Source organism: Desmodus rotundus, chromosome 12, assembly GCF_022682495.2.
Source record: "Desmodus rotundus isolate HL8 chromosome 12, HLdesRot8A.1, whole genome shotgun sequence".
NCBI lineage: Eukaryota > Metazoa > Chordata > Mammalia > Chiroptera > Phyllostomidae > Desmodus > Desmodus rotundus.
In genome coordinates, this window is record NC_071398.1 from 28634820 (window position 1) to 28662622 (window position 27803).

The 27803-nt window shown below is 56.8% G+C and overlaps 1 protein-coding gene across 11 annotated transcripts in view; it reads left to right on the plus strand.

Annotated features, from left to right (window-relative positions):
• The window catches only part of GSE1 (Gse1 coiled-coil protein), a 411107-nt gene that overhangs the window by 327517 nt on the left and 55787 nt on the right, over positions 1-27803 (plus strand). For 2 of the 11 annotated variants that reach the window (XM_053914693.2, XM_053914699.2), the window contains exon 1: positions 27166-27419. The exons of 6 other annotated variants lie outside the window; for them this stretch is intronic. In XM_053914693.2, the coding sequence (XP_053770668.1) occupies positions 27413-27419 (7 nt within the window). In that variant the 5' untranslated portion in view covers positions 27166-27412. Of the gene's footprint in view, positions 1-25428; positions 25475-27165; positions 27420-27568; positions 27704-27803 lie in introns of those variants that run through there. 3 more of the 11 variants (XM_053914697.2, XM_053914701.2, XM_053914696.2) reach the window with 3 other exon arrangements.

A 27803-nucleotide genomic window follows, 5' to 3' on the forward strand; every position in this document is an offset into this window, starting at 1 on the left:
CCAGGGGAGGGAGCGAGAGAAAGGAGGCAGGCCGCTTTTATGTAAAGACAGTGATGGTCCAGTGAGTACAAAATGCTATTTCAAAGCCAGCGTTCATCACTACCACTTCCCACTGTGATCTCCATAGATTTCTTTGTCTCCTTCAATTGGCCCTAATTATGGAACTGGAGGCTGCCTGATCAGTTTCATTCTTGTCATGAAATCCTGAGGGCATGCATGGGGACGGGGACATAGGCTCGCCAGCTGCACAGCCCTCAGACGGGCCTTGGTCTTTGTGTGCGTGCCTGCGTGTGTGCATGAGTGCGTGCCTCTGTGTGTGTGTGCGCACACGTGTGCTCCCCCCACCTGTTCCCCAAGAGGCATGGCTCGTCTGGGCCCCTGGCTCCCTGTTTTGGGGCAGGAGAGGGCTCCCAGCGGACCTCCCAGCTGAGAACTGGCTAGCCGGGATGTGCATATGGTAAGCAGGCTGGGATGCTGGCTGCCACCGCGATGAACACCTGCAAAGATGAAAGCCACAGCCAAGCGTGGCTTACCCTGCCTTCCCTCCACGCTCCCTCTAATGCCCTAATTATGCCGTGTTTGTTTCAGTAATTTACACTCTCTGGGTACTGATCCATCAATAATGAATGTATTACCTGTCTCCGGGTAAGGTTTGGGAGATCCAGGATGCTGCTTTGAAAATGTCTGTAAAGCAGGATGATCGGGGAGGCAGAACGATCCCCCCCGCAGTCCTTTTCTCTCCAAACGCTCGTTCTTTCTCAGATGGCAGTGTATTTGGCAAAAGCCGACTAAGGCTGGTACTTGGTACTGCTGTTCCATTCCCCCTTCGTTTTGTGCCATTTTAATATTTAAAGCCATCATTGGTCTGAGCAATAAAATTCTTTCAAATCAAATTTTATCCTCCAATCTCATGCTCTGGCTTTCTTCTCTGGCCGGAAAAGTTGCTGGGGGCAGCGCTGGCTGAGCAGGGGTGGGGGGGCATTCTGTGTGAACGAAGCTTGTGCTAATGTGGAAGCTGCCTCACCTCTTCCCTCCCCCCAGCTCCAGTCCAACATCCATCCCAGACCCGAGTGGAAGTAAAGAGTGGGGTGCACGTGATCTGGCTGTCACCAGTGACAGACCCACCCATGGTGGACCAGGAAGTGTTCCAGGGCCAAGTCCCGTTGTGTGTGGCTGAGTCCTCTCTCCTCCCTTTTGCCCATGAGAATGAAAAATTGTGGGGCCGTTTTTTCAAAGGTGCAGTGTGGGGGGGAGGGATGAACTGCGAGTGGTTTGGCGGGAATGGGGAGAGTCCTCCAGCCTCCACCTGCTGTTGTCTCAGGAGGAGAGGACAATACAATGCTCGGCCTCCGGAGTGCCACCTTCTATAGCTTGACTTGCTGAGCCTATGTGTCACTGACATCCTGGGACCTAGAAGTCTCCGCCCATTGGTCCCCGAGGGCCACAGAGATCAGAGGCCTGTCCCAGAGGCTCTGCGCTCTGCCCTGCTGCTCTGGCTCTCCAAAGGGCTTTACTCGCCTGGGGCTTTTCTTTTCCCTTTTCCCTTTTTGGGGGGCCCTCCTGCATGGCGGCCACGGTGGCATCTTCAGGACACCTAGGGATGGAGCCCAAAGCTGGGGGACACATGCCAGGAGATGCATTTAGGGACACCAAGGATGGTGGGGTTGCAGGGTTCTCCACGGTGCTGGCAGCGGGTTCTCCAGTCTCTTGCTTTGGCACATTGTTAGTTTGGGGGTGTTTTTCTGCCCAGCCATATCTTTATTTGGGGTTGGATGGAAGGCAGTTTTCCTGCCCTGTTCCAAGCCAAGTCTGGCATCAGGAGAGTGAGCCGGTCCTGGCTCTGAGGCTTGCCTCCTGTGTGGCCTTGGGCAAGTCACCTTCCCCTCTCCAGGCCACAGGTGCCTCATTTGCAAGCTGGAGGCGATAACAGTCGTCCTTCCTGAGCACTCCCGTCCAGGCACTGAGCCAGGCCCAGGCTACTCCCCTGCCGGCTCAGGGGTGTGATGCGGTGCTGTGCTAAGGAGCACTGGACTCAGAGCTCGCCTGCTTGGGGTCACTCCTGGAGCTGCCACTTACTGGCTGTGTGCCCTGGGGCAAGTTACTTAGCCTCTCTGTGCCTCAGGTGACTTGCCTATAATTGGGGATCATAGAAGAAACCAGCTCATGGTGGGAGTTGGCTTTGCCGGGATTAAATGTAAAGTGCCTAGAACAGTAGATAGCCATACTATCAATAACAAATTTTCCATCTGTTGCCTATGAGCTAGGACAGTGATAATCCCCATTTTACAGATGAGGAAGCGGAGGCTGACCGAGGTGTGAATTTGTTTCAAGTCAGATGACAAGAAAGGGCCCGGTTTCCTGGGCCTGCCATAACAAAGTACCACAAACTGTGTGGCTTAAAAAACAGAAGTGTAATCTGTCCCGTCCGGGCAGGAGTCCAGTATCAGCGTGGCTCTCAGTGCGGTTGGTTTCTCCTGAGGGCCGTGAAGGAAGTGTCTGTTCAGGCCTCTCTCCCTAGCTTGCAGACGGCCACCTTCTGTTTCTCTCTTTACAGGGACCTCCCTCTCTGCATGTCTGTGCCCGATTTTTTAAAATAAGGCCCCAGTCATAGGGGATTTAGGCTCACCCCACTCCAGCATGATTTCATCTGAACTAATTAATTACATCTGCAAGAACCCTAGCCCCAAATGAGGTCACATTCGAGGTCCTGGGGGTTAGGACTTACAATTCAGCCCATTGCCTTAAGCCAGGAGGTCCTTCCAGCTCTACAATGTAAAGAAATCCTGGGCTTAGTGGGTTCCAGCCAAGGATAGGTTTCTGGGGAGAGGGGGGACTTCCCCCCAGGCCGCTCTCCTGCCTGCTCCTTTCTGTGGTCTGCCTCCCAGTGGGCTCTGCACCAGCTGGCCCTGGGGCGAGTTCTTCCAGGGATTCCCTCCCTTGGGGAGCAAGCCACACTGGCTGTCCCACCACCAGGCTACGTGGCCAAGAGTCACAGCTACACCCAAAAGGTGCTCACAGGTCCCACCGGGCTCCATGGCTTCACATAGGAGAAGCACCCCCGCTACCCAGCTCTGAGACCAGTGAGCACAAGGCGCTGGCCGCACACCTGCGAAGGGGCTGCTTTTTCCTTGTGTTGCAAGGAAGTTTTAGGCTTCTGCCCCCTCCTCTCTTCCGTGCAGATGAGTCATTAGTGTCCCCAGGCCCTACTGAAGCCCCCAGCCCCAAATCACTCTCCTGCCTGGGGTGAGCGTGGGGAAGCACAGTAGCTAACTTTTTAATTTTAAATAATTCTAGTAAGCAGCAAGGGAGAAATAAGTGCCTACAGCTGCCCAGGGTCTGGATCTGGCTGGGTTTGATGGAGCTGCCTCAGTTCAGAGCGTGGGTTGGTGAAGGTCTGTCTCCTCGGGCTCCTGTTGCCCCTCTGGGGCATGGAGTAAGGAGGGCGCCTCCATCGCTTAACTGCCTGAAGACAGAAGTAGGGTGGCCCTTGGCCCGGGTAGTGTCACAGGCTGCTGGTCACAGTCTGGGTGCTCTGGTGGGATGACTAGACCCCACTCCCATGGGTAGCTAGAGGGCCCGGCTGCAAAAATGAAAAAAATAAAACTAAAAAAAAGAGCGGGCTGGAGAAATAAAGGGGGAAAACAGCGATGTGGAGCCCCAATTGCTAGCAGATGGTGCTAGTATTAGGAAAATGAAAATACATGCAGTAAATTTGCTGTTTGCCAGTGTTAATTTCTTATCCCAAGGTAGAGCCTCCCCCGGCCCTGGCCGTGCCATCTGCATGTTCATAAAACACATCACAGCAGAACGGATCAAGCAGCACTGTGCATGCACGTGGGGCCCCGGGTGGTCGGGCTCCGAGGGGGCTGGGTGGGGGGCACGGGTGCACCTGCCAGGGTCCTGGGGGCAAGCCTGCGTGCTCCCCACCCTCCCGGCCCCAGGTGCAGTGGGGGCTTCTTAGGTCAGGCCCCTTGTTGGTTTTGCCCCATCGTTGGTTGGAGGGGTGGCAGTTAGGACCAGAGAAAGGTCTCCCACCCCTGCCAAGTTGTCCCCAAGGAGTCAGTACTGTCAGGCTGTCGATACTTGATCTGGGTTGGTGGTCCCCATCTTCCCCAACCCAAGCCTTCCTGAACTCTCCCTTGGGTCCCCTCCCTGAGACCGTTCCATGTCCAGCAAGTAAAGAGTTAAGGGTTTGCAGGACAGGCAGCTCTGACCCTGCCTCAGCCTCTGGCCTTGCTGGACAGGTTGCTCAGTATTTTAGTGTCATCCCTGTAGCTGCCCCTCTATAACCTGTCACCTTTGGTCCGCCTGGCTCTCTGCAGAAGAGGCGGTCCCTCTTTCCTCACCATCTAACCTTTTCCAGTGGCCGGGAGGTTAACTGGTGAGCCCACCCTTTTGGGGGTGCGACAGGGTCCACCCCAGCTGCAGTTCACTGCAGTTCATCCCTCTTTAACCCCCTCCCCAACTGGCTTCTTATGTCCCTCTTAGTTCCCCGTCAGGAGGGTACAACCATGCCAGCCCTTGAAATGTGCCCGCCAAGGCTGCCAGGGTAGCAAAGAGACCCTTCCACCCACTTTTCAGGGCACAGTGCCCCCTATGGGGCATTGGGTCCTCAGTCCAGCTGTGTTGAGGGTAGGCCTTTGAGCTCCTTGGGCCCCTGGACTTGGGTCACAGCACATGCCCAGCAGATGACCATTGTCCCCCCATCCTCCTGCTGCTCCCCCCTCCCTGCCACGTGCTTTGGGGCCGGTGCCCTAGCCTGGGTCGATCTGTCTGCTAATTACCAGTGTGGGAACAGCTTTATGGTCCTCCGGGGCCCTGAGAGAACCCCCCACATCTGGTCAATTAATGCTGAATCTGTAATTCGGATGACATACAACCCCGGCCAGCTTTCCAAATGAGGCGATTAAAAGGCTCTTCCCCTCCTTCGCTGAAGAACAAGCAAAACGGGGCCTTCTTTATTTCTCGGGATTGATGGGCCCTGCCCGTGACCTTTGCTAGGACAAGAAGTATTATCAGGAATACTTCTGTATTTCCCGACTTTGCAGGCTGCATAAATCTCCTATCAACTCGGGCAGGCGGGAAGATCTGCCATCGCTGTTATTAATATGAGCACTTTCCTGGAGGAAGGCAGGCCATTGTCGGGGGACTTGGGGAGGGGACAGGAGGGCCAGGGGCTGCCAGTGCCACTCTGCGCACATTCACCCAAGAAGGGGCATAGTTGTCCTGACCTCCAGGGCCACTGGCTTCCCGCCTCCCTAGTACTCCTGGGGTAGCCTGCCTCCCCTCTCCTCCCTCCTCACCAGAACTTAAAGAGAGGTTTGCCCCAGATGTCTCATCTCAGGGTTTGGGGCTGGGCGGCTGCTAGTGCCTGCCTCGAGGGCCTGAGACCCAGGATGCCGTCCTGTGCCTCCTGGGCTGACTTGCAGGTGAGGCAATGCCCTGTTCATCTGTGGCAGGGTGGGTGGGCCCATGTCCACCCCACTGAACTGCAGACCTGGTTATGAGGCTGGATTGAGTGCGGTTCATTGGATGCAAAAGAGAGGGCTGTGGGCCCGATGCCTGGCCCCAGGTGGGGGCCACGGGTCAAGTGGGCTGCAGGTCCTCCTGGAAGAACTGAAGAGGAGCCTGGCCAGAACCCAGTGTGTCTGAGTTTCCGTGGCCCCTCTGGAGCTGGGGAGTCCCTGCTGTTTGTTTCCCAGTTCTCTGGGGGAATAACACCTACGAGGCATTGTGTGCGAGCATGCGAATGAGCATGTGAGTGACAGTGTGTGAGTGTAAGAGATAGTGTATAAGTGACAATATGTGCATGTCAGAGTGTGTGTGTGGTTGTCAGTGTGTGAGTGACAGGGAGTGTGTGTGTGTGGTTGTCAGTGTGTGAGTGACAGGGAGTGTGTGTGTGTGTGTGTGAGATTGTGAGTGAGTGACAGGGAGTGTGTGTGTGGTTGTCAGTGTGTGAGTGATGGGGAGTGTGTGTGTGTGTGTGATAGTGTGTGAGTGAGTGACAGGGAGTGTGTGTGTGTGACTGTCAGTGTGTGAGTGACGGAGAGTGTGTGTGTGTGGTTGTCAGTGTGTGAGTGACAGGGAGTGTGTGTGTGTGTGTGAGATTGTGAGTGAGTGACAGGGAGTGTGTGTGTGGTTGTCAGTGTGTGAGTGACAGGGAGTGTGTGTGTGTGTGATAGTGTGTGAGTGACAGGGAGTGTGTGTATGTGTGTGTGGCTGTCAGTGTGTGAGTGAGTGACAGGGAGTGTGTGTGTGGTTGTCAGTGTGTGAGTGACAGGGAGTGTGTGTGTATGACTGTCAGTGTGTGAGTGACGGGGAGTGTGTGCGTGTGTGTGATAGTGTGTGAGTGAGTGACAGGGAGTGTGTGTATGTGTGTGTGGCTGTCAGTGTGTGCGTGAGTGACAGGGAGTGTGTGTGTGTGGTTGTCAATGTGTGAGTGACAGGGAGTGTGTGTATGTATGTGTGGCTGTCAGTGTGTGAGTGAGTGACAGGGAGTGTGTGTGTGGTTGTCAGTGTGTGAGTGACAGGGAGTGTGTGTATGTGTGTGTGGTTGTTTGTGTGAGTGAGTGACAGGGAGTGTGTGTGTGGTTGTCAGTGTGTGAGTGAGTGACGGGGAGTGTGTGTGTGTGGTTGTCAGTGTGTGAGTGACAGGGAGTGTGTGTATGTGTGTGTGGTTGTCAGTGTGTGAGTGAGTGACGGGGTGTGTGTGTGGTAGGCAGCACGTGCGGGCAGAGGACAGACACCACAGTCTGGCTCTTCCTTAGTGGAAAGAAGTGGCCCTTGGGGTCAGGCTGGGGTTCATGCCCTGGCCCCACCTTACCTGCTCTGTGACCCTCAGCATCTCACTTTTCCTCTTCGACCTTGTTTTCCAGACTATAAAATGGGGATACTACTGTCCCCAAGGGTCCATGGGGATAAATGGGGTAACACTGCACTCGCATGGCTTGGCAGTGAGGGGACCTAGGACGGCGTTCTTGGGGGCAAGGGCAGGCTCACGGAACTGTGCTGAGGATGGCAGGAGGCTGGGTGCCCTTCGCGGGGTAGTAGGGGAACTTCAGCCAGGACTGTGGGAAAGCCCCTTTGTCCTGGTATTTGAGGCCAGAGCCAGGGCACGCCCTGTGTTGCAGGGGCCACTGGAGACCCAGCTGGAGAAGGGGCCCAGCCGCCTGCCCTTTCCCTGTCCTCCCGAGCGTACGGAGCCCCCCTGACACCGGTGGCGTGGCGGGGTCGTCCTGACAGTCTCTGGGCAGAAGGTCTGGTGCTTTAGTCAGATCTCAGGAGAGTGCCTGACCCCAAAGTGCGGCGTCCTGAGCTCCTTTATTTCAGGGAATTTCATTGTTTGGCCAGAGTTTTCCCCCAACTTGCTAAGCACCCCCGCCTGTACCCTCACACAGACATTGGAGCTGAGGGTCCTGACTTGGGAGGGGAGAGGAGAGGATGGCCCAGTGCAGACGGCAGGCAAGCGGGTTGGGAGCACTGGGACGGCCCTCATTCTCCCCTGGTTCCCAAGGACTGCCAGCTGGCTTCTTTATAAGGGGAGCCATCCCTCTTTTCCGGCGGCCTCACTGGATCTGGATCCAGGTTCGGGGGGGTCCTCGGGGAAGTGTCCGGGACCTCAAAGTGCCATGGGGTGGGCCGCCAGTGGTGGGAAGGGCCTCCATGCTGGGCTGGGCAGGAACTGTGTACCCTGGGCCCCGGGCACTGAGGTCGGCTCCAGGCTGCCTCAGCCTGCTCCTTCAGGTGATACCCGAGGACTCTGGGCGGTTGGTTGGCAGCCATGCAGTGAGCGCCCAGCCTTCTCCAGGACTCGGTCTGCCCCTCTCCCACATCCCACTTTGTCTTCGGAGAGGCATTTCATCCAGCCACTCCTTCCCCAAGGGCACAACCAGGCGCTGCTGTGGGTGTTCGGTAGTCTTCCTGAGCACAAAAGACAAAGATGCTGCCCTCCCAAAGTGACATCTGGTGAAATGCTTTACGATGATGGAATATTCTAGATTGGTGATGCCTACATTGGTGATTACTGAGGACTCGAAATGTGACTAGTGTGACTGAGGCTCTGAAGTCTCCATTTCATTTAAGTTATTTCAACTTAGGTTTGTAGCACCTGTGGGCAGTGCTGTTCTAGTGGGCAGAACAGTCTGGAAGGAGCAGGCTTCCTTCTTTCCTGCCCCCCACCGCGCCACGGGGGCCTTCATGTGTGTCAGGGGCGGGATGGGAGGAATATTTCTGGTCGTACCCCCTCCTCTGCTTAAACATAGCAGATGCAAAAAAATGTTACCTCACCAGAACACAGCTCCTTGAGGGTGGGACCTTCTCTTCTCTAGGTGTTATGTTTAACTTCCAGCCCAGACCCCGCGTGGCATTTCAGGGGCTGCTCAAATACCTGCTGCATGAATGAATGCATGCATCCTGACCGTCCCAGCTCTGCCAGCTGCCGACTGTGTGACCTTGGGCAAGTTTCTGAGCCTCTTTAGCCTCAGTGAATGAGAACAACAGTGGCACCACTTCACAGGGTTGGAAGGGTGCTTGGGCCTAGGACGCCCAAAGATTCGGAGCCAGGTGTGGCAAGGGCGCTCTGTGAGTTTTTGCTAGAAGTAATGGGATCCGTGCGAGTGGCAGTGCCTGGGCATCTCTACGGGCCTCCTCTCTCTAGACCGCTCCTTCCCGCTCCTTCCTCTGCTCAGCCGGCTCTGGGAGACTGGATCACATGCGTATGTGAACTCGTGTCACCTCTCCTAGAGAGCTGCAAGGACACGGAGCAGTCACCATCTCTAGTCCCTTTGGAAACTGAGCCCATAGACCCTACCAAGTGACCTGGCTGGGGTCACACAGCTACTTGGTCCGTCACAGAGCTGGGGTTGATCCTAGGTGTCCCAAATCCCTGTCCAGTGGGTCATTGTTGCTGGCTGTCACCTACCTAAACAGCCCTGTTCTCGCTGTGCAGCTCTGCCAACAGCTGCCTGCCCAGGAGTTGCTCCCTCTGGAGCACCCTGCTGGAGGGACAGGCTCAGGGACAGAAACACCCTGCCCTGCCCCCTCCAGCAAGGAAGCTGCCCTGGCAGGTGGGGGTCAGGGGGCTCAGTGCAACTCTAGGGCTGGCCTGGACTGGCCACATCCAGCCCTGCATTCTCTCAGCAAGGCCACCTGTGCAAGTAACTTAGCCTCACGGAGCCTCAGTTTCCTAATCTGTGAAATGGGGCCACTGGTGCTGCACCTGAAAGGTGGTGATAAGAGAGCGAAATACCTTGTAGTGGCAGTGTGAGACCAGGCCTAGTGCTGCAGGGAACCTTGAGGAAGTCACAGGCACCAGAGGGCCTTGAATGGAGACATCAAATCCCCTTCCCCCGACTCCCCAGCCACCACTCACGGTCCTGGGGTGTGGCTGCCCATGGCCTTGGTACTTGGAGCCACAAGGTCGAGCCTGGCCTCTCAAGTCACCCTAGGGGTGCCTCCCAACGGGGCCTAGTGATGTGCAGCTCCCTGCAGCCCGTCAGGCCACTTGCCTTGATTTTGCCTGTCCCAAAAGCCTCCTGCCGTCACGAAGGGGCAGCCTGGTGGCCTGAGAGGGGAGGCACATTCCCACAGCCAGATTGCCTCCCGCCCTCTCTCCCCCACCCCCTTCCCCTCCATTCTCTCTCCTTCCTGCCCCCCCAGCCAAGCCCCTTAGCCTCCCCTCCCTCAGGCCCCTCTGCTCCCCCCCCCCCCGCCCCCCCGCCCTGTGCCAACTCCCGCCTGTGTGAATGTCTAATCTCCAATTTTATTTGCTGGGCTCTAGTCCATTTGCATAATCCACATAGTCACCCTGGTTTTAATTGCCCACAACTCTGCAGAAAGATCATGTGGTTAAGTGGTAAATCATAATTAGATAAATAATTGGTTTGGCCACAGCAAGCTGCTTTTGTTACACCTGCCATCTGCTGGACCCGTTTTTTCTTCTGGCCAGAACAATGCGGTTCTGATGACAGGGCATGCTGCTTCTCTCTTATGGGGGGGTGGGGGGGCGGGGAGACGGAGGCGGGGCTGGGCGGAGGGGGGTTGAATGGAGGGGCTCGGAAGCAGAGCCTGGAAGATTGCCCAGTTGCTGGGGTCCCTCCTGGCCTGCCTGTGTGTGTCTCTCCCCCCTCCCTCCCTTTCTCCCCACCGCTCTCCCTGAGCAGGGTGCACCGCACATTCTCCATTCATTACCCGGCTTGGTTAATGCATCAGAGTGGCAAATTTGACTTCTTTGCAGAAAAGGGCGGGAGGAGAGGGGCCTAGGGGAGGAAGGGAGCAGCAGGGGCTACCCTGGACCTGGCTGGCCTGCGGTCTGCCCAGCGGCCCTGTTGGCCATGGCAGGAGGCCTGCTGTGGAGGGCCTGGGCCCAAACCCAGGGACTGTGGGGCAGGTGGGCAGAGGTTAGAACCCTCAGAACTCCCTGCCCACCACAGTCAGCTTCTCCATCTGCTCTTCGCTAGAGGGGCCTTCATTATCCACGTTGCAGGCCCCATCTGTGAGCCCAGGAGTCTTCGGGGGACCTGGGGATCCTGGGCTGGCCCGGTTGCCTGGCTAGGGCCTTCTGCAGAGGCCAACCGCCTTTCACGTTTCTCTTCCCCTGAGCCTCAGTCCCTTTGGAACTGCTTCGGATGGCCCTTGTTCACTCATTCCCACGTGCGTTCATTCAGTCAGCAAATGCGTGGTGTGCATGTTCCTACGTGAGTGTGAGTCTAGAATTCATCCCTGGGAGTCAGACCTCACTGTGGGCCTTGAGCAGGTTGCGTGACCTCTCAGAGCCTGCTACTTCACCTGTAAAATGGACTGTCACTGTCCCTGCCTTGTGGGCTTGTTGGGTCATCAAAGGACAAGGTAGGGATGAAGTCTGTCCGGTGACCCTGCACTAAATACACACTCAGTACCGGTGCTCGGTGGGAGGGGGGCTGACTGCTAACTGAGACGGCTGAGTATGGGGATGGGGCCACGCTGCCCCCCCACCCTGTTCACAGATGCCTGTGAGGCTGTGCGGAAATCAAGAATGGAGAAGGTGCCCAGTGCGCGGGGAACATCTCCAGAAGGAGGTGGCCTTGGAAAGGAACCCAGGTGCTCTGGAGAGGAAAGGCAGGGGCCACCAGATGGCAGGGACGTTCCTGACTCCAGGGCATCTGTGTTTCTTCTCTGGACAGACAGGCCCCTGCGGCCCCTCCCCAGACAGCACTGTCCCTGGAAGGCTGGGTTAACCTGGTCCTCTGGGTCGCATCTGCAGAAACCCGGGAAGTAGTTTTTCTCTTTGGTGGCTGCACTTCTCCTTGTTAGCCTGACAAAAGGCAGCCGGAGAGCTCAAGGCCTCCTTCCCAACCTGGACAGAGACTTCGCTGGGGAGGGAGGGATGGGTCCTTCTGCTCAGGAACCCCTGGGGCAGGTAGCTGGCCTTCCGGTATTAGAAAACATTTGTATCTTCCTTCCAGAAAACCACTGAGGCCTGTTGGGGAACTCTGAACATATCCATGTGGCTGCAACTTTGGGATATCAGATATTTTCTGTTTTCTATCCATCCATCCATTCCTCATTGATCTTCCTTTCTTCCATCTCCCCATCATCCGTCCTCCCACCCATCCACCCACCACCCATTATTCATTGTCCTCCCTCCCTCCCTCCCTCCCACCCTCCAATCCATCCTCCCATCCATCCATCCATACTCCCTGGACTTGATCTGAAAGCAGGCTCTTTTCTTTGGCAGAGACTCGGCTGTGTCTCACTTCCCAGGAGAGGGGTGCATTTGCTCCCCTGACTCCATCATGATGGTCCCCCTAAGGAGAGTGGGGGAACCTCAGCTGCACACTTGTCACTAAGGTGGGAAATGAGGCCTCATAGCAGTTTCCTAGCAGGAGTGTGCTCAGCCTTCTGTGATGCTTTCTAGACTGCAGCTTTCCTAGAGACCCCCTTGAGGGGACCTGGGGGTGTGACTTACTGTAGTCATTGCTCCGGATGCTTCCAGAAACCCCGATTTCAGATATTTGGCCTCGTTTCTTCATGAGCTCAGATATACCTCTCAGACTGAGCGCCTCAGCCGCTGGCTCAGATAACCTGCTCATTTTTACATCCTATTGGGTGGGCTAGAGGTCCGTCTAGTTTTTTCCATAAAATAGAAGACACATTTTTATTTTCACCAAAACTTTATTGATTTGGATATTTTGAGTACATTGGCTCTCTCCTGCTATTGGCTTTTAGGGGGTAGAGCCTATAGGTGCTGCTAAACATCTTCCAATGCATAAGACAGCCCCAGGGCAAAGAATTATTTGGCCAAAATGTCAATAATACCAAGAAACTTAGCAAACCACTTTTGACATGTTCTATCAGTCACAGCACCTTCTCCATACACTGCACAAATCTTTTTTTGAGTTTCAATTGTGTTTTTACCTTTCTGTAAATAATAAAGCATAATATGTCGAAAATGTGTATATTCTCCCATCTTCAATATTAAAATGGCTACACAAAAATTCACCAGTTTCAAGAAGTTTTTTAAAAAATGCTCACTGACGTGACAGCTGTCACAATACCATCTAACACAATTGTTTCGAATGACGTTAAAGACAACTAAGCACTACTAGAGGCATCACAGAAAAAACTATACCAACTTTTTGACCTATATGCACGAGAATACAGGCTTTCTGTGCTGTCCAATACAGCAGCCACTGGCCACATGTGGCCATTTCAATTTAATTATTTAATTTTAAATTAAAGTTAAAATGTAAAATTCGGCGGCTTGGTCTCACTGACGATGTTTGAAGTGCTCGGCATCCACGCAGACCGGGCGGCAGCTGTGTGGGGCAGCAGCCCGGCGGAGAGTGTGCCGGCCATCGCAGAGGGGTCTGTCGGACGGCCACGCTGAGCGCGCACGCACATGGACTCTCAAATAACTGAGAGACGGGCTGTCCTCGGCGTTCTGCTCCCAGGCAGATCTTCCCGGACTCCCCCAGTAGGGGAGGGAGGCCTGAGCTGGAAATCAGGTTTGAATTTTCTTCTTGTCCATGGGGCTGTGTGACTTTGGTCCAGTCGCTTAACCTCTGTAGAGATCAGACTGGGAAGCCTTTGGAAGAGGGGTGTTTTGCCATCTTTTGGAATGGTGGACAGAAAAGTGCAACATGGGCCCGAGTAGATTTGTAGTGTTCCGGGACCCGGAGGCACGCACTTGTTAAAACCTGAGACATAAAAACGGCTGGTGTGCCAGGATGTGGTTCCTCGGACCCAGACTCAGGACAGGTTCACAGAGAAGGTTTGTTTCTTCTGCCAAAAACAGTCTGCAAGGAAAGGTGCTTTTCTCTCTGTCTCTCTCTGCGCGTGTGTGCCATCTCCTCTTTCCTCACCGCCTCGTGTCTCGGAGGGAAGGCTGCACGCCGGGGCCCAGGAGGTTCTTTGTACAGATTTCCTGCTCTCAGGGTCCTGTGTGCTGCACTCGGGCTTGTCAGCACCAGCCCTGACTGGTGACTTCCAACAGCACAGCGCTGCCCTGGGGGGCTGCCCCCACCCTGCCTCCCGGACCCTGTCCACTGTAGATGGTGGGAGCCCAGCAAGCCCCCAGCAGCGCCCATACCCCTCCCGGTGGGACCTGGCTTGCTGCACTCTGTGTCCTACCTCCACGCAATGAACAGTAAAAAAATCAAAACTAATTTTGATCTCTCAGGAGTTGCCAGGATAATCCATAACATGCTGAAGAAAGCCCAGACCTCCAGATAGCTGTGTGGGACACCGATCCCCCCTCACGTGGACCCTGGCCCCCTCAGCCACTTCAGAGAGCCACTGCACAGGCCAGGGGAGTGTGTGTGTCCCGACCACAGGCAGGGACGGGGCGCGCCTGGGCGTCCCCGCAGTGGGATGCTCCGGGCTGGGGCAGCGCCCCATGCTGGGGAGGGATGGTTTGGCTGGCCCTGCTTTGGAGACCTGCTCTCCCCAAATTCCCTCACATCTGCATGCCTTGTGCCCAAGTGAGCCACCGCGGAGGGGGCCCTGCCAGAGCAGCTGCCAGCACCGCGGTCAGGGATGAAGTCATGGTGCTGATTGGGGTAACCTGGTGGTGGGTGGCGCCTCTGGGCCCCTCCCACCCCTCCCTCCTCCTATTCCCCTAATTATTTTCCTTGGATGTTGTGAATTAAATCTTCCAGTAACCACAGGGGACATCTCTGGGTGAGGCCCTCTCACATCTCTGTGCGCTGATAGAAGATGTTAAATGAATAACGTTGACTTACACTAGGGACCCAATTCTCTCTGAATATAATTCCCCTCGAGTTACCGGGAGCTTCCTGAAGAAACCGTAAAACAATAAACACGTCCCCATCAGAGGGTGGTAGTGTCGCCGCGAACTCTTTGGGGGAGAGACCCGGGAAGAAATAAATTAAAATTAATTTTTAAAAGAGGATCACGCCACAAGTCAGATGACAAAGCCTGTATAATGGGGCCTGGTGAGCCCCAGGCCCCACTCAGTGGGGGCAGGGCCACCTGTTGTCTGTAGGTTCCTTGGCTCCAGCCCAGCCTCCCCCCAAGTTAGACATGGGTGCCGGACATGGTGGGGGCGACACCTGACAATTTGTTTTTAACCAGGCGCTTCTTGTGGAAGTGAGGTTTGGGGAACCATGGATTCATAGAAAGAGCAGTGGGGTGAGCCTTGAGAATGGGCATCCTGTCCCAGACTTAACCTGGCCAGCTGGGACAACAGGCTCTAGCATTTTCCCTTCTCCACCGCCCACTCTCCATCTGTGAAAGTGCCAGAAGTGGGTGGAGGCAGCTGGAGGAGTTGGAGCTATAGAGCACAGGCCCCGCCCTCCCTCTTCCTCCTCCTCTTCCTTCCTCCAAGATTCCAGCCCACTCTGATCATCTGCGATGCTTATAGGCTTGTCACCTGTAAGACAGGTGAGCTTGTCATCCCAGCCCCTGGGCAGGGCTCTAAGACTGTCCTCTCTGTACAATGGGAGGGTAGCGGTCCCTCCCGGGACAGTGGTCCAGCTGCAAGGCGCCCCCGCAAGCACATCTGGAGCTGTGACTGCCCCCTCGCTCCCTGTGTCCTAGGAGGGTGCCAGGTGTGTTGTAAGCATGTCCTGCCACAGCTCTGCAGCCACCAGGGAGTCGCGGGGTCACCTCGAAACAGCGCAGTTTCCAGCGGGGCCTCCTGTTAGTGCCATCTCCACCTCGGATTATTAACAGTGGTGCTCACAGTCGGGGTCAGGCAGCGTGGGGACTTTCCCAAGGTCACGAAGCAATTTGCTGGCTGAGCCAGGAATAGAACTCCTGAGCTGGGCTGTGCTAACCCTGGGCTCAAATTGCTAGCCAGGCAGGTCTGTGCTGGGAGGGGAGGGAGCCGGAGTTCTCCACTATGTGGGCCAAGGGGAGGGGCGGGGAGCTGTCATCCCGAGTTGTCGGTGAAGGCCAGCCCTGAGCTTTCTCCAGTGTCACTGTCGTCGTCCCTGGGAGAGGAGCCGGTCTGGGACTCTGGGCGAGAGTCTGGTGTTGCATGGGGCCGGCGGGCTGAGCTGGGAGCTGGCGGGGCTCTGTGGTGCACCTGCCTGTGGGCTTCTTTGAAGATCATCAGGGAGTAGTTACAACTAAACGAAACCCCAGCATTTGTTTTCCTGGCGACTCCTTGCAGAGTACTCTCGCTGCTCTTCGGAGGAGGGGTTGGTGTGGCATCGCAGATGTAGGGCTCCATGAGGACTGATGGGAGAAAACCCACTCCGCTCAGCTCTGGAAAGGCGCTCACCATTCTACAAAGAGAGGGCTCCGTACCTATGTGCCAGGGGGTTCCTGCACCGTTTTTGGCTGGGTTTACTTGGGGGACAGGGGGATGTAGGCAGCACTTGTTGCTGATGAGAGTTTGTGTCTTTATAGGGGCTTCTCAATTTCATTTAGGTCAATTCAGCAAACCTCTGAAGGCGTGTGAAGGTCCAGGAATAAGCAAGGCTTGTTTTCTCTGCACCAGTGGCTGGGCCTCCCAAGCGCAGGACAGAGAGTAAAGAGTGCTCAAGTCACCCCCACCCCCCCCACCCCCGGAGGAGGGGGAAGGCCAACTCCCACTAGCAGCATTAGAGCCACAGAGCCACACCCAGGAAATCTGGGAAGGCTACCTGGAGGAGACTGGTATTTAAGCCAGGGCCTGAGTGGAAGAGGTATATGCAGCAGACAGAGAAGGTTTGAGAAGAGCTGGGGAGGGTGTGCCTGAAGTGAGGTATAGCCTGAACAGGGATGAGGAGGGAGGCTCTTGATCTAAATTAACCTGTAAGGGAGGGTGGGAGGACACAGCAGAGATGGGGAAGTGTGGTGGGGACCCTCTGCAGCCAGAAAGACCACCAGATGCTTCTAGAATGGCCCGTGTGGGGGAGGTTAGAAACATGGGGTGGCACCAGCTTGTGTGGCTCAGTGGGTTGGGCGTCGTCCCGCAAACCAAAAGGTCGCTAGTTTGATCCCTGGGCAGGGCACATGCCTGGGTTGTGGGTTCGGCCCCCAGTCAGGGTGTGCACAGAAAGCAGCCGATCATTGTTTCTCTCTCACATCCATGTTTCTCTCTCTCTTCCTCTCTCCCATCCCTTCTTTCTAAAATCAGAAAGAAAATTTAAAAGAAGAAGAAAGAAACATAGGGGTGGCTGGTGCAAGCTGTGACAGGAAGGGCGGGAGTACAAGGGCCTGAGGGGCCCAAAAGAAACCTTAGAGCCTGAGGGGAGCTGTCCCTGAGCCACTGGTGTCTGCCAGGTGTTGCCGACCTGAGTCAGATGAAGAGAGGAGGTGATGGGGGGGCACAGTGGACCTTTGGGGTACCATCACAATGGGATGCCGCAGCCCAGGGCCTGGCAGCAGAGGCTGGGTCTGCAGAAGGACCTCTGTGGTGGGCAGGCAGCTGGAACTAGCAGGAACTCACCTGTCGCCCCGGGGATGTGGTGTCTCTGGATGGGGGCTCGGGGGCTCAGCAGAATGAGGCAGGAAGGGCCACGCAGCAGAGACAGCAAAGGCAAACAGGCAGAAATTGGCAGAGGGGGAGCACCATACAGCAGCGCCTCCATTCTGACCTTCAACTTGGGGCCCTGCAGACACCAGATCTTAAGGCAGCCAGCCAAAAACCTCAATGCCCAGTGCTCCCAACGGTGAAAATGACACTTTTAATGTAATCCTTTCTCCTTGCTTATTTCCATTTATGAGACCAAGCTCTAAAGACTTAAATACAGTAAGAGCTGGGTGAGTGGCTCCTCACAGCCTACGGGAGCTGGAGGAGACCAGGCCCTCTTATCCCAGGGCCCTCCTGCTGGCTCGGCAGTGGGGCCAAGGCCAGGTGAGGGCCAGTTCTCTGCTCACACCAGGGCTTGCTTGCCTATGTGTGTTGCTTGTCCAGTGGGCAAGCCATAAAGGCAACTATGATGGTCCAAGCGACAGTTTGGGATTTAAAATTTTTCTTTTGAAAGATTATTTATTTATTTTTAGATGGGGGGGAAGGGAGAGAGAAAGAGAAGGAGAGAAACATCAATGTGCAGTTGGCCCTTGTGCACCCCACACTGGGGACCTGACCAGCAACCCAGGGATGTGCCCTGACTGGGAATCGAACCGACAACCCCTTGGTTGGCAGGCCAGTGCCCAACCCACTGAGCCACACCAGCCAGGGCAGTTTGGTATTTTAATGACAGGCTGTAGATACTTAATCCAGAAATTTGTCAGGAGCACAGTAAGGATGGGAGAGGGACCCAGGAGTGGGGAGAACTAGGGTGCGGTTTGGGGGTGAAGGCTCCAGGGTTCAAATGCCTGGTGCACAGCAAGCACTCAGCAGACCCCCACTGAGGCCGCCAGGGCCGGGTAAGTGGCACACGGTGCCCGGGGGTGGCTTGAAGAAGGCACGAGGAGATGGGGTGGGGACACCACGCAAATGTGTGCAAATCACAGACCTGTATGTACACGGGTGCCTCAGGGCTCTTGGATTCTTGAAGAACTTTGAAGGCCTTTAACCCTGCAAAGAATATTGGGGAATGAAAGCCCCCGGCATTAAGTTCCTGGGGACCCCTCTGAGTTTGTGTGGGTGTTAATGGATACCCACAGGCCCTGGCCAACTTGAGGTTCTAGAACGTCTCCTGCTCTCGTGACTTCACCCAAGCCCTGCCCCACCCAGATCTGTCCCAGATCTTGGGGTGACTCTCTGCCCCAGGCTTCTCTGGGTACCCTTCTGGGCATATGGCCCATCTGTGGTGGCCAGGGTGGGGGTATGGGTATACTGTCCTCTGAGCTGACTGACAGACCAGGAAGGGAGAAAAAAACCCTCACCAGCATGAGGTCACCTGGTTAATTTTTACAAAGGAGGGTTGTTCCCACAGGGAACCATCCAGATTTGTGGGTCCACAGGGTGTCCAGGCTCAGAAGACGAAGAGTGCCCACTGCTGTGGTAGATGCTGCGTGGGGTTATGGAGCCACTCTTGCCTCACCCCCTACGGGGCCACATTGGCCTCAGGTCAGGGGTCCAGTGTTGGGAGGCTCCCCTGCCACCCATGACCTCAGAGGGTCCTAGTTTGCCCGTGCCACCGCTCTGCTCCCTCCCTGTCCCCCAGGCCTGCCTAGGTCACAGCTGGCCTCTTTCCAGCCCAGCAGCCAGGTGGCAGGAGCCGCTGCAGCCCTGCTCAGAGACAGGTGTGTGCCTTTCGGTGTCACGACCTCCAGCTGCTCGGTGCTCACAGGGGCAGGGCCTGCCCTCCCTCTGGAGCCAGAGAACTGTTGATGAGGACAAAAAAGGCCTGCAGCTTTGGGGGGGTGCACTGTGAAACCCCCCACCTGGAGGGCTAGAGGGCAGATCTGCAGAGACTGCAGAGTGTGTCTGTGTATGCGTGTGAGGGGGAGGGAGGCCGAGCGTGGAAAAATGCCAGGGTAGCAAAATATGCTTGAACACGACTAGTTTCTCTGAGTGCTGCGGGGTCGCAGATGCAGTGTGCAGAGGGGCTTCCAGGGGCCGCTGCCTTCAGGGGCTGCTGCTTGAGGCACTCACAGAAACTTCGGGCCCTGCCCCACCACTCCCAGGGAAAGCTGAGGGTCTTCAGGTTGGATCTTTTTAAAAAATTGAGGTGAAATTCACATAACATGAAATGAACCATTTTGAAGTGACTAATTCAGTGGCATTTAATACATTCACAAAGCTGTACAGCCGCCACCTCCATCTTGGTCCCAAACATTTCTCTCACCCCGCAAAGCAAACCCGTACCCATTAGTTAGCAGTCACTCCCCATTCCTTCCTCCCTGCAGCCCTTGGGAGCCACGAATCCACTCTGGCTCTTTGCATTCATTCATTCTGGACTTTTCTCTGGATGGGATGATACAGTACGTGGTCTTTTGCCTCGCCCCTTCCACTTAGCATACCCTTTCCCAGGCCCATCCGTTCTGTAGCGTGGTCGATACTTCACGTCCTTTTACGGCTGAATAGTACTCCACTGCCCAGATAGACTGCGGGCTTTTAAAATCCATGGTCAGTTGCTGGACATTTAGGTTGTTGCCACTTCGGGCTACAGGGTTTTAAAGGGCGAGCCTGTGTTTTCAGGTCTCAGTGTTCATCCCTATTGCCCTGTGTATCAGGACTTCAGTCTTTTTAATAGCTGGGGAATAGCCCCCATGTGGGGAGGCTCCCATTTGTTTATCCGTTCACCCATGGGGGGACACCGGGGCGGGGTGGATCGTGTTTAAGACACATCTCTGAGAAGGAAGTCTTGACTGAACGCTGTCAACGTTAAACTAAAGACAAAAGCGAGGGCCCTGCTGGGCCCTTCTCTTTGGCTCCCCTGCTGTCTGTCTGGCTACACTGGCCTGCCGGTGGCCAGCCAGGAGGACCTGGAAGCCAGAATGGGGCTGGGCTCAGGTCAGCGCTGGCAGGATTCTGGAAGTGTATGCGACTCCTGAAGGGGGTAGGGGGAGGCCACTTCTGCGAGAGAGAGTGAGCCAGTCCAATGCTGCCTTGTCCCAGGCCCTGACACCGGGGCACGGTCTGGCTGGCCTCCCTGCCCGTCTTGTGTGGCGCTGACCAGCGCTTCCACATAAGCCTTTCTTATTTGCTGCCGCCTGTCCATACTTTTCCTGCTTACACTAAACAGAAGTAGTTCTGTTGAGCTCCAACTGTGTTCCAGGCACTGTGCAAGGCTCCCTCTAGTCTGTTATCTTGAGTGGTCTTGTGTGCTGCTTGCACCTCGACGGCTGGCAAAATTGGTGCACAGTGAGGTGGTGGTCGCGCAGGCTCAGCCCAGGTGCCTGACCTTATGCTCTCTCCCCTCCACATCACAGCCCCCCCAAAACGCAGCGTGTGCTCTTGGAAACCATGCTTTAAATTTGCTTTTCCGGATGGTCGTTGTGTGAGGTTAGCAAGCAGATGCCCAGGAAGTGCTGTCTAGGAAGAGATGGTGAGACACCCCCCTGAGGGTACGGAAGTAGTTAAGTGCCTGGAGAGCGGGGTGCTGTAGGGAGGAGAGTGAGATGAAACTGAAAGGCAGTTTCATAGTTGATCTTGGCCTTGACCGCCAAGCCAGGGCAGCCTGGCCCAGGAGTCAGACCGCACTGCTGGGACTGGAAATATTTTCCTGATGGGAACAGAAGTCAGAAGGAGAGAATGCTCTACTCTGACACTGGGAGAGAGGGGCTGTTTCTGGCGTAGTTTCTGCTGAGCTGATGTTGAACATTTGGCCACTGTTCTCTACCACCGCCAGCTCCCACCCCCACCCTGAAGTGTCCGCTGCTGCCCTGGGAGGTAGAGCCAGGGAATTTGTACCCGCCCACCCCACTCCGTGCAGGCCTGCCAGGTAGCTGGGAGCTGAGGATTTTGAGTCCTCTGTGATTTCATAAAAGCCTGCTAAAATAAGACCACTCGGGAACATATTCTCTGCTGACTTTACATCACAAATGTTGACAGTGGGGATATTTGGCCAGGTTTCTCTCAGATATGAAAAATGGGAACTAGGCATGTGAGGAAATGAAAACCCGGCCACAGCACGGAGGAGGAGGTGTCCTGGGAGGCCCTGGAAAGCGGGCAGACCTCTCTGAGCGCCCATTTCCTCACAGGGCAGTGCGAGGTGGTGCTGAAGATGGTGCTGAAGATGGAAGGATCGAGGTGGCAGGGTGTTGGGGAAGGCACCGGGCCACCGGAGGCTAGCTCCTTACAAGCTGTCGCCTTGCTGCCAGCTGCAGCAAAGGGCCACTTCCCTTCCAAAGCCAGTAGCCAGGGGCAGGGATAGTTTGTGCAGAGAGGCCTGGGGCTCTGCCCAGGTAGTAAGGCAATGGATGGGCATCAGCTCAACCAGGCCCACCCCAGGGGGCGTGGGACCCTGGTCCTCATGCTCCATTCGGGAAGATCTTGGGAACCCTGCAGAATGCCTAAGGTCCCAAGTGGGTGGGGAGGTAGGGGGTTAGTGCATCACCCATGGCAAGGCCACCAGCCGAGTGTTGGCCAACTGGGATCCTGCAGATGGTGGCAGAGGCCTGGGCCAAGGTCACTGGTGGCAGAAGGGTCCAGAACAACCATCCTCAGGGCATCTGTGGACCCCCAGCAGCTTGTGTGGGGCACCCCCCCCAGGAGTCACTGTCCCCCCCTTGAGGGTCTAAGCACCCCTTCCATCCACCCTCCCCTTGCTTTGGCCTGGCCCTACTTTTAAAGTTTAAAGGTTTTAAATGCAAATATTTCTCTTTTATAGATGCCAGCTGTCTCCAGAGAGCACGTTTCCTTGCTGCCCAACTTTATTGTCCAATTAGCTTCCCATATCTGGGTACTGGAGAGCCTGGGGGGCTGGGAGGGAGGGGGCCAGAGAGGGGAGGGGCCTGAATGGGGAGTGGAGTAAAGGCCCCCCCTGGTTCTAGCGGTGGAGACTGCCTCCACCCCCACCCCGCCAAGGTACTGCGTCTGAGGCGAGTTGGGGAGCCCGGATTAAAGGGGGAAGAGGGGCTTCCCTCCCAAGGTTGGGGCACCTTTCTGACTCTGGGCTCCAGCAGCAGAGGCTGGAGCTGGGGCAGGGGCAGTTAGTGGCCTGGGCTTTCTTTTCTTATTTAAAAAATAAATAAAAGCAGCCTGCCCGGCACACACTGCCTTCCTTTTAGTGCGTCTCGAGTGTCTCCCCCCTCCCCGCCTGCTTTCTAGCCGCTCTGCGGCTTCCCCATTCACCCGGGCTCGGCGGTGCTCACAAAGCAAGGCAATTAGAATTGAAAATCTATGCAAAACAGCTGTTAACTGATTGTAAAGGAGTGCAGCTGTGTTCTGGGTGGAGCTTGGGAGCAGTGCTGAAAGGGCAGGAAGTGTTGGGGCAGCCTGGGGTTAAGAGGCGAACGCCTGTGCCCTCGTCCTTGGGATTGCCGGGCCTGAACCGTGCCTGCTCCGTGCCTGCTCCCCGGATGTGACTGGCTACTGGAGAGTGGTTGAGTCTTTCCCTCCATTTATCCATTCGGCAGTTCTGCTTGGTGACCGGGGCTGTGTGACAGCTGTGAGACTAGAGCCCCTTTCCCTTCTGGGCACCCACTGTCTCATGGGCGTGGGTGGAATCTGGAGCTCCAACCATCACAGCGAGGCCTGGACACCCCGCCCCCCTTGTTAAAGATGTCCTTTCCTGGCCCTGAACCCACACAGTAGCTCAGTAGGGTGGCTTGGGAGTCTATTTCACGAGCAAGCGCGCGCACACACACACACACACACACACACACTATTATCTAAGACCCGTGGGACCCATTGCACTGTGTGATCACTATCTAAGAGTGGGACGCAGTGACTGGAGAGATGAGTTCCAGAGGCGGGGATGGGAAAGCCTTCTTGGAAGAGATAAGATTTAAGCCCCGCTTTGAAGAATGGAAAGGAGGATTTCTGGGCCAGTGATAGCAGCAGCAAAGAGAAAGAGGACCCAGGAGTATAAGTGGTGGGGGTTTGGCCACAGAGCAGGGCTGGCAGGAGGGGCTGGGAACGGTGGGGGTGCTGGGCACACCCCCTGCCACTTAGCCCTTGGGGCTCCCATGGTGCCCTCAATGGATATGGCCCCCCTGGGTGGGACTGGTAGCTTTGGGGTAGGTAGATCACTCATGAAGAGGGGCTGTGCAAATGCAGGGGTGCCAGGCTGTGAGTGAGGGGAGAATGATGTTTGGACACAGGGATAGCTGCTAGGGGTGTTTCCAAATGAAAAGCCTTAGGCCTGAAAACGCTTTGAGACCTGGATCACCCATACCAGGCCTATCTGCAGCGGTAGTTACAGAGCTGCCGGCAGGTATAGTGGACGGCCAGGGTCTGGGTAGGGCTTGGCTGGAACTTGTGTGCCCTAGGCAAGCTAATTAACATTTTCAGGTCTCCTCCCGGGCTTTGTAGTGCAGGTCATGCCTGCTATGCTGCAGGGCCCCTGGGGATTAAGTGACATGAGTTGAACAGCCTTGGCACCTATTAGGTGTTTGGTAAATGGCAGAAGTGATCCTCCCTTCCCACCCACAATGAAGTCCAGGTCCCTGATGCTTATTTACAGACCCACGTGCTGCAAGAGGTGGCTGGGGTCATGATGTAAAGGTGACATGCAGTCCTTCCGTGCTAGGAACAGCTGGTGAGGGTGGACGACAAAGACTGTGCGTGGGCCCTGCTAATCCCGAAAGGATGCAGAGTGATGAAGAGCAGGATTGCCTTCCCTGGAAGCAAGGGCCCATCATAGACCCGGAGCTCACACCTGTGCTGGGCTTGGTGGGGGGCAGTGACAGTGTCTCTCAGGAACCTCACCTAGCTAGGTAGATGCCCAGATGGTGGTGGTGATGGGTTGCCAAATCACCTGTCTTTCTTGCTGCCTCTAAGTGCCCCGCCTGTCAGCACCTCCCTCACCTGTCTCCCCCTCATCTTTTTGAGCAGCAGAGGCCAGACTGGCATTTTCAGTACAGTATCTGGAAAGGCTAGTGCCGACCAGAGCCCACACTGGGTGTGTGTGGAGCGACTAAATGCCTACCACCTTGGTTAGCGGTATCCCTGATCAGATCCCTTCTGGGCATCTACGTCAGAGACCCCTTTCTCAGTTCCCAGTCTCAGGGGGCAGGTGTAAGGGAGCCCCTGGGGTTTATATTGAGGCTGTTCTCATCCTTTTGGCATTGCAGGTCTCTTAGGTCCCAGGGCTCATTGAGGTAAGGCTGGATTTTGCAGGGATCCACCTGAGTAGGTCCTCAGAGCCAGGTGAGGGCCTTGGGATTCCTGCTTCCTGCTCTAGGAGGCACAGTGCAGGTTGGCAGGGGTCTGGAGTTTCAGGCAAGCATGCACCAGCATCCTGTTGCCTCTGGCAAAAAGGAAGCAGGACCCTGGAGGTGTCCCTGCACAGCCCTCATAGGACTGGCTCTGGCACCTTGCCTTTTCTCCCAGAGCGTTCTTTCTCTGTCAGGTTTCCAGGCAAATGGGAATGAGGAAGTTGGTCCAGGAGGGAGTGCTTTTCCCAGAAAGGGCTCATGGCTGGCTGCAAGGTGGGAGCTGCTGAAGAGAGAGGGGAAGGAACACGCCTGGAGGGAAATGGAGGGCAGCCAGCCTGAGCCCCCAGTGGAAGGAAATGAGGAGTCAAGCTACAAACCTCGTTAGCGAGGAGCGCGCGGGCTGCAGGGGAGCAATTCCCACCCTTAAACTCGGAGGCCGTGCTCCGGATTACTAATTTCCTTGGGCCTGGCGCACAGACAGTGAGTGTCATCCATCTCCCCTGTGCCAGCCGGCCTGGAGGCCGCCAGCATTTTCCGGCCAAGGCGCACGCAGCTAGCTCGCTACTGCCTCCCAGCGGGTCGTTGGGGTTTCCTGCAGCACCCCGCTGCCTCTGGCGGCTGCGCTGGGAAGGGGAGACTCCAGGTGTGAGCAGCTCCAAGCAGAGCTCCCAGGGTACCCGAGCGCACCTGACCTTGAGCAACTTCCTCATCTGTGAAACCGTATCCGACCACCCATCCCGCAAGTGAGGGAGGAATCTGCCGACTCAAAAATTAGCTAAATGGTGATCCACAGTAACCACCCTACAAATTTTTATATCAAACAGGTGGGAGAATTGACCTGTCTCCCCACCAAGCTCCCCCCCCCAGTGATGAAGGGAAATGAACGGGAGCATTCAGATGAGAGGGGAGGTTGGGCCTAGGTGTCCTGACCTGCGGACAAAGCAAAGAGGAGCCACCCAGCCAGGTGCGAGTTGTTTATTTGCATGGTACACCCCTCCCCCCGCAGGCCGAATCCTGGTAGGAAAGGATTGGAACAGACCCCTAGGGTTTTAATTTTGTTTTTAAGGTCCTAAGCCAGTGGTCGAGTTCCCGCCTAACGGCCCCCACTCCCGCCCCACGCTCGACTCCCCGAGGGGATGGAGGCACCCCTCCCCCACTCCCGGGCCCGGTGAATCTGCCGGCCATTGCTGGGTATAAATTACCAGACCGCGCTGCGGAGACACCGTGTGGTGGGGAAAGTAAAGTATCAGCTGTGACCTACGGGAGCGAGGCGGGTGGTGAAGGGGAAGCGCCCTGCCCGCGCGATACCAGGGCCGGCCGGCGCCCGCAGGTAGGAGCTGGTAACGGCCCCCAGCCCCTCCTCGCTGGTCTGTTTCCCTTTTCGTTTGTGGTCGGCCAGGAGCCTTGTGCAAGGCGGGAGGCCGACCCGTAGGCGCCCCTACTCCGTGTGCCCCAGCATGCGCTTGGTCGAAGGACCGGGGGTGTGGGTGGGTTGGGGGCGCCCGTCAGGGCCTCGCCCCCCGCCCCCAGCGGACACACAGGCGGGTTCTGCTCCCCGCTGGCTTGGGCCCCGAGTGCTCCCCGCCCGCCAGCGTCATCGGGAACAGATGGATGGGGGGTGGCAGGCGCCCAGCGCTCCCTCCCGTCGCAATCCGGGATGGCGCGGGAGGGAGGGAGAGGGAGGGAGGCGGGGGAGTGTGGGCCTGCGGGGACGACAGCCTGCGCGACTGCCAAGCGCGGCGTGGGCATGTCCCGGGGCAGGTTTGGGGCTGGCAGAAGCGCGGGCTGGCACCGGGAGCGGAAAGTTGAAACCCGCAGCGCGGCGCTGCGGCGGCCGCTTGGGGGGCGGGGGTGTATTTGTTTGCCTCCCCACTCAAAAATATGAAAGCTATACATTTAGAGAGTTTTCAAAGGAAGATGTTCGGGGAGAGACCCGGAGGCATCGGAGCGACGTTGATAGCTCTGAGCACTGGACGCGCGCGCGCGCGCGGGGGTCAGAGCCCGGGGCGCCGGAATGTACCGGGGGCGGAATGGGCAGAGGGCACCCGACGAAACCTGCACAGTTAACCCCGGGCTTCCTGGAGACCAGAGGAGCGGGGCCGGGGTGGGGTGGGGGGAGGCTCCTTGCTCGCAGCGGACGCCCGCTGCCGGTGGGGGCGGGGGGGGGGGGAGCCTGGGACCCGCGGTCCTTTGCTATGCCTCCCGTGGGTGCCTAGGAATTTCAGGACGCTCCCTGAGTCATTCCAGTCCGTCAAGTGCCTGGGTGAGGTAGGGTGGGGGGGGGGGGTGCCAGGAATGGGGAGGTGCTGCGCTGGGGCCGGCGGCCCAGTGGGTCGTGCCAGTTTCTGGAGGCGGGCGGCCTCGCCTCTGACCGCAACCCCAGCTACTTAATGATGTCTCTGGTGGAGCGGCGCCTCCGTGGACTCTCCAGCCGCGGGGACATGGATTCTTCCAAGAACTACCCTTGCCCCCCGCATTGTGGTCTTTCCAAAAGTTACTTAAAACGGAAGGAGGTAGTTCCTAGAATTTTGGGAGAGGCCCACGTTCTTAACATTGAACCCTTTATATATAAGGTCACACATTTGGGGGGTTGGGAATAAATGCACATAGACTTTCTTGTGCCCCCCAACTCATAGCAGTTTCAAGAAGCTGGTCTCCAGGACACGTGAGTTTATCTGTTCGCTCATTAGGTCTGCTCTGTGCCAGACACTGTGCTAGGCGCCAGGGAAGCGGTCACAAGACGCGCAAGGGCTCTGCTCGCGTGGCGGGCTTATTGGGAAGCTACTGCTCCCTTCTGGAATCAGGTGGCTGGTTTTAGACACCAGTGTGCCCGGGACCTCTGACCAGTCGAGCCAGGGGCTCCCAGGAGGCTGAGGGCAGCACTTACCCTACCTGCTGGTGTCCTCGGCTCACCTGGACGGCCTGGCTTGGGAGGGGCGTGTGCCCGCGCGGGTGTACCCGGCGCCTGTCAGTGCGCGCGCGTGTGTTTGCGACTGAAATCTGACACCTCCCGCTGGCTGAGGTCAGGGAGCAGGGAGCTAGCCAGTGGCCCGGGAGTGGGCGGCGTTGCGCTTGGGTGTGTCCTCGGCGGCCGCGACAGCAGCAGGTGTTTCTTGGCCTGGGCCCCGGAAGCTCCACCTCCCCAGCGGGCCCGAGCCGCTGCCGCCGCCGTGCCGACCAGCCCAGGGTGAGATAAGCAGTTTAGACAAACACTGGGCGAAGGTGGCTCCAGCATGTGTCAGCCGAGGCAGAACTACGGGACCCTGGCATGAAAGGTGAGCGCAGTGCACAGGATTGGGGACGGGGGTGGGGGTGTCTCCGGACCCCCACGCCCGCCCGCCCGCCCCTCCTCTCCAAGTTCGCGGGTTCCGCGGGGGTGGCTGCCAACGGCTCCCCAGCAACTTCCCCTGGAGTGTGAGCAGTGATAAGAGCTGAGCGGGCGGGCAGGCGACCAGAGGCCCCCGCCCGCTGCGGGTCGTAGCCTGAGTGGCCTGACTCCTGGCGGGGACACGGGCTGCCGCTGGGCACAGCCTTGGCAGCTACTTTAGGCGAGGGGAGCGTAAGTGCGCGCGGACGGGTGGGGGGGGGGGGCGGGCAGCCCGGGGTACTTGGGGTAAGCTGTCGACGTTCCAGAGCCCGAGTGAAAACTTTGCGGCGGC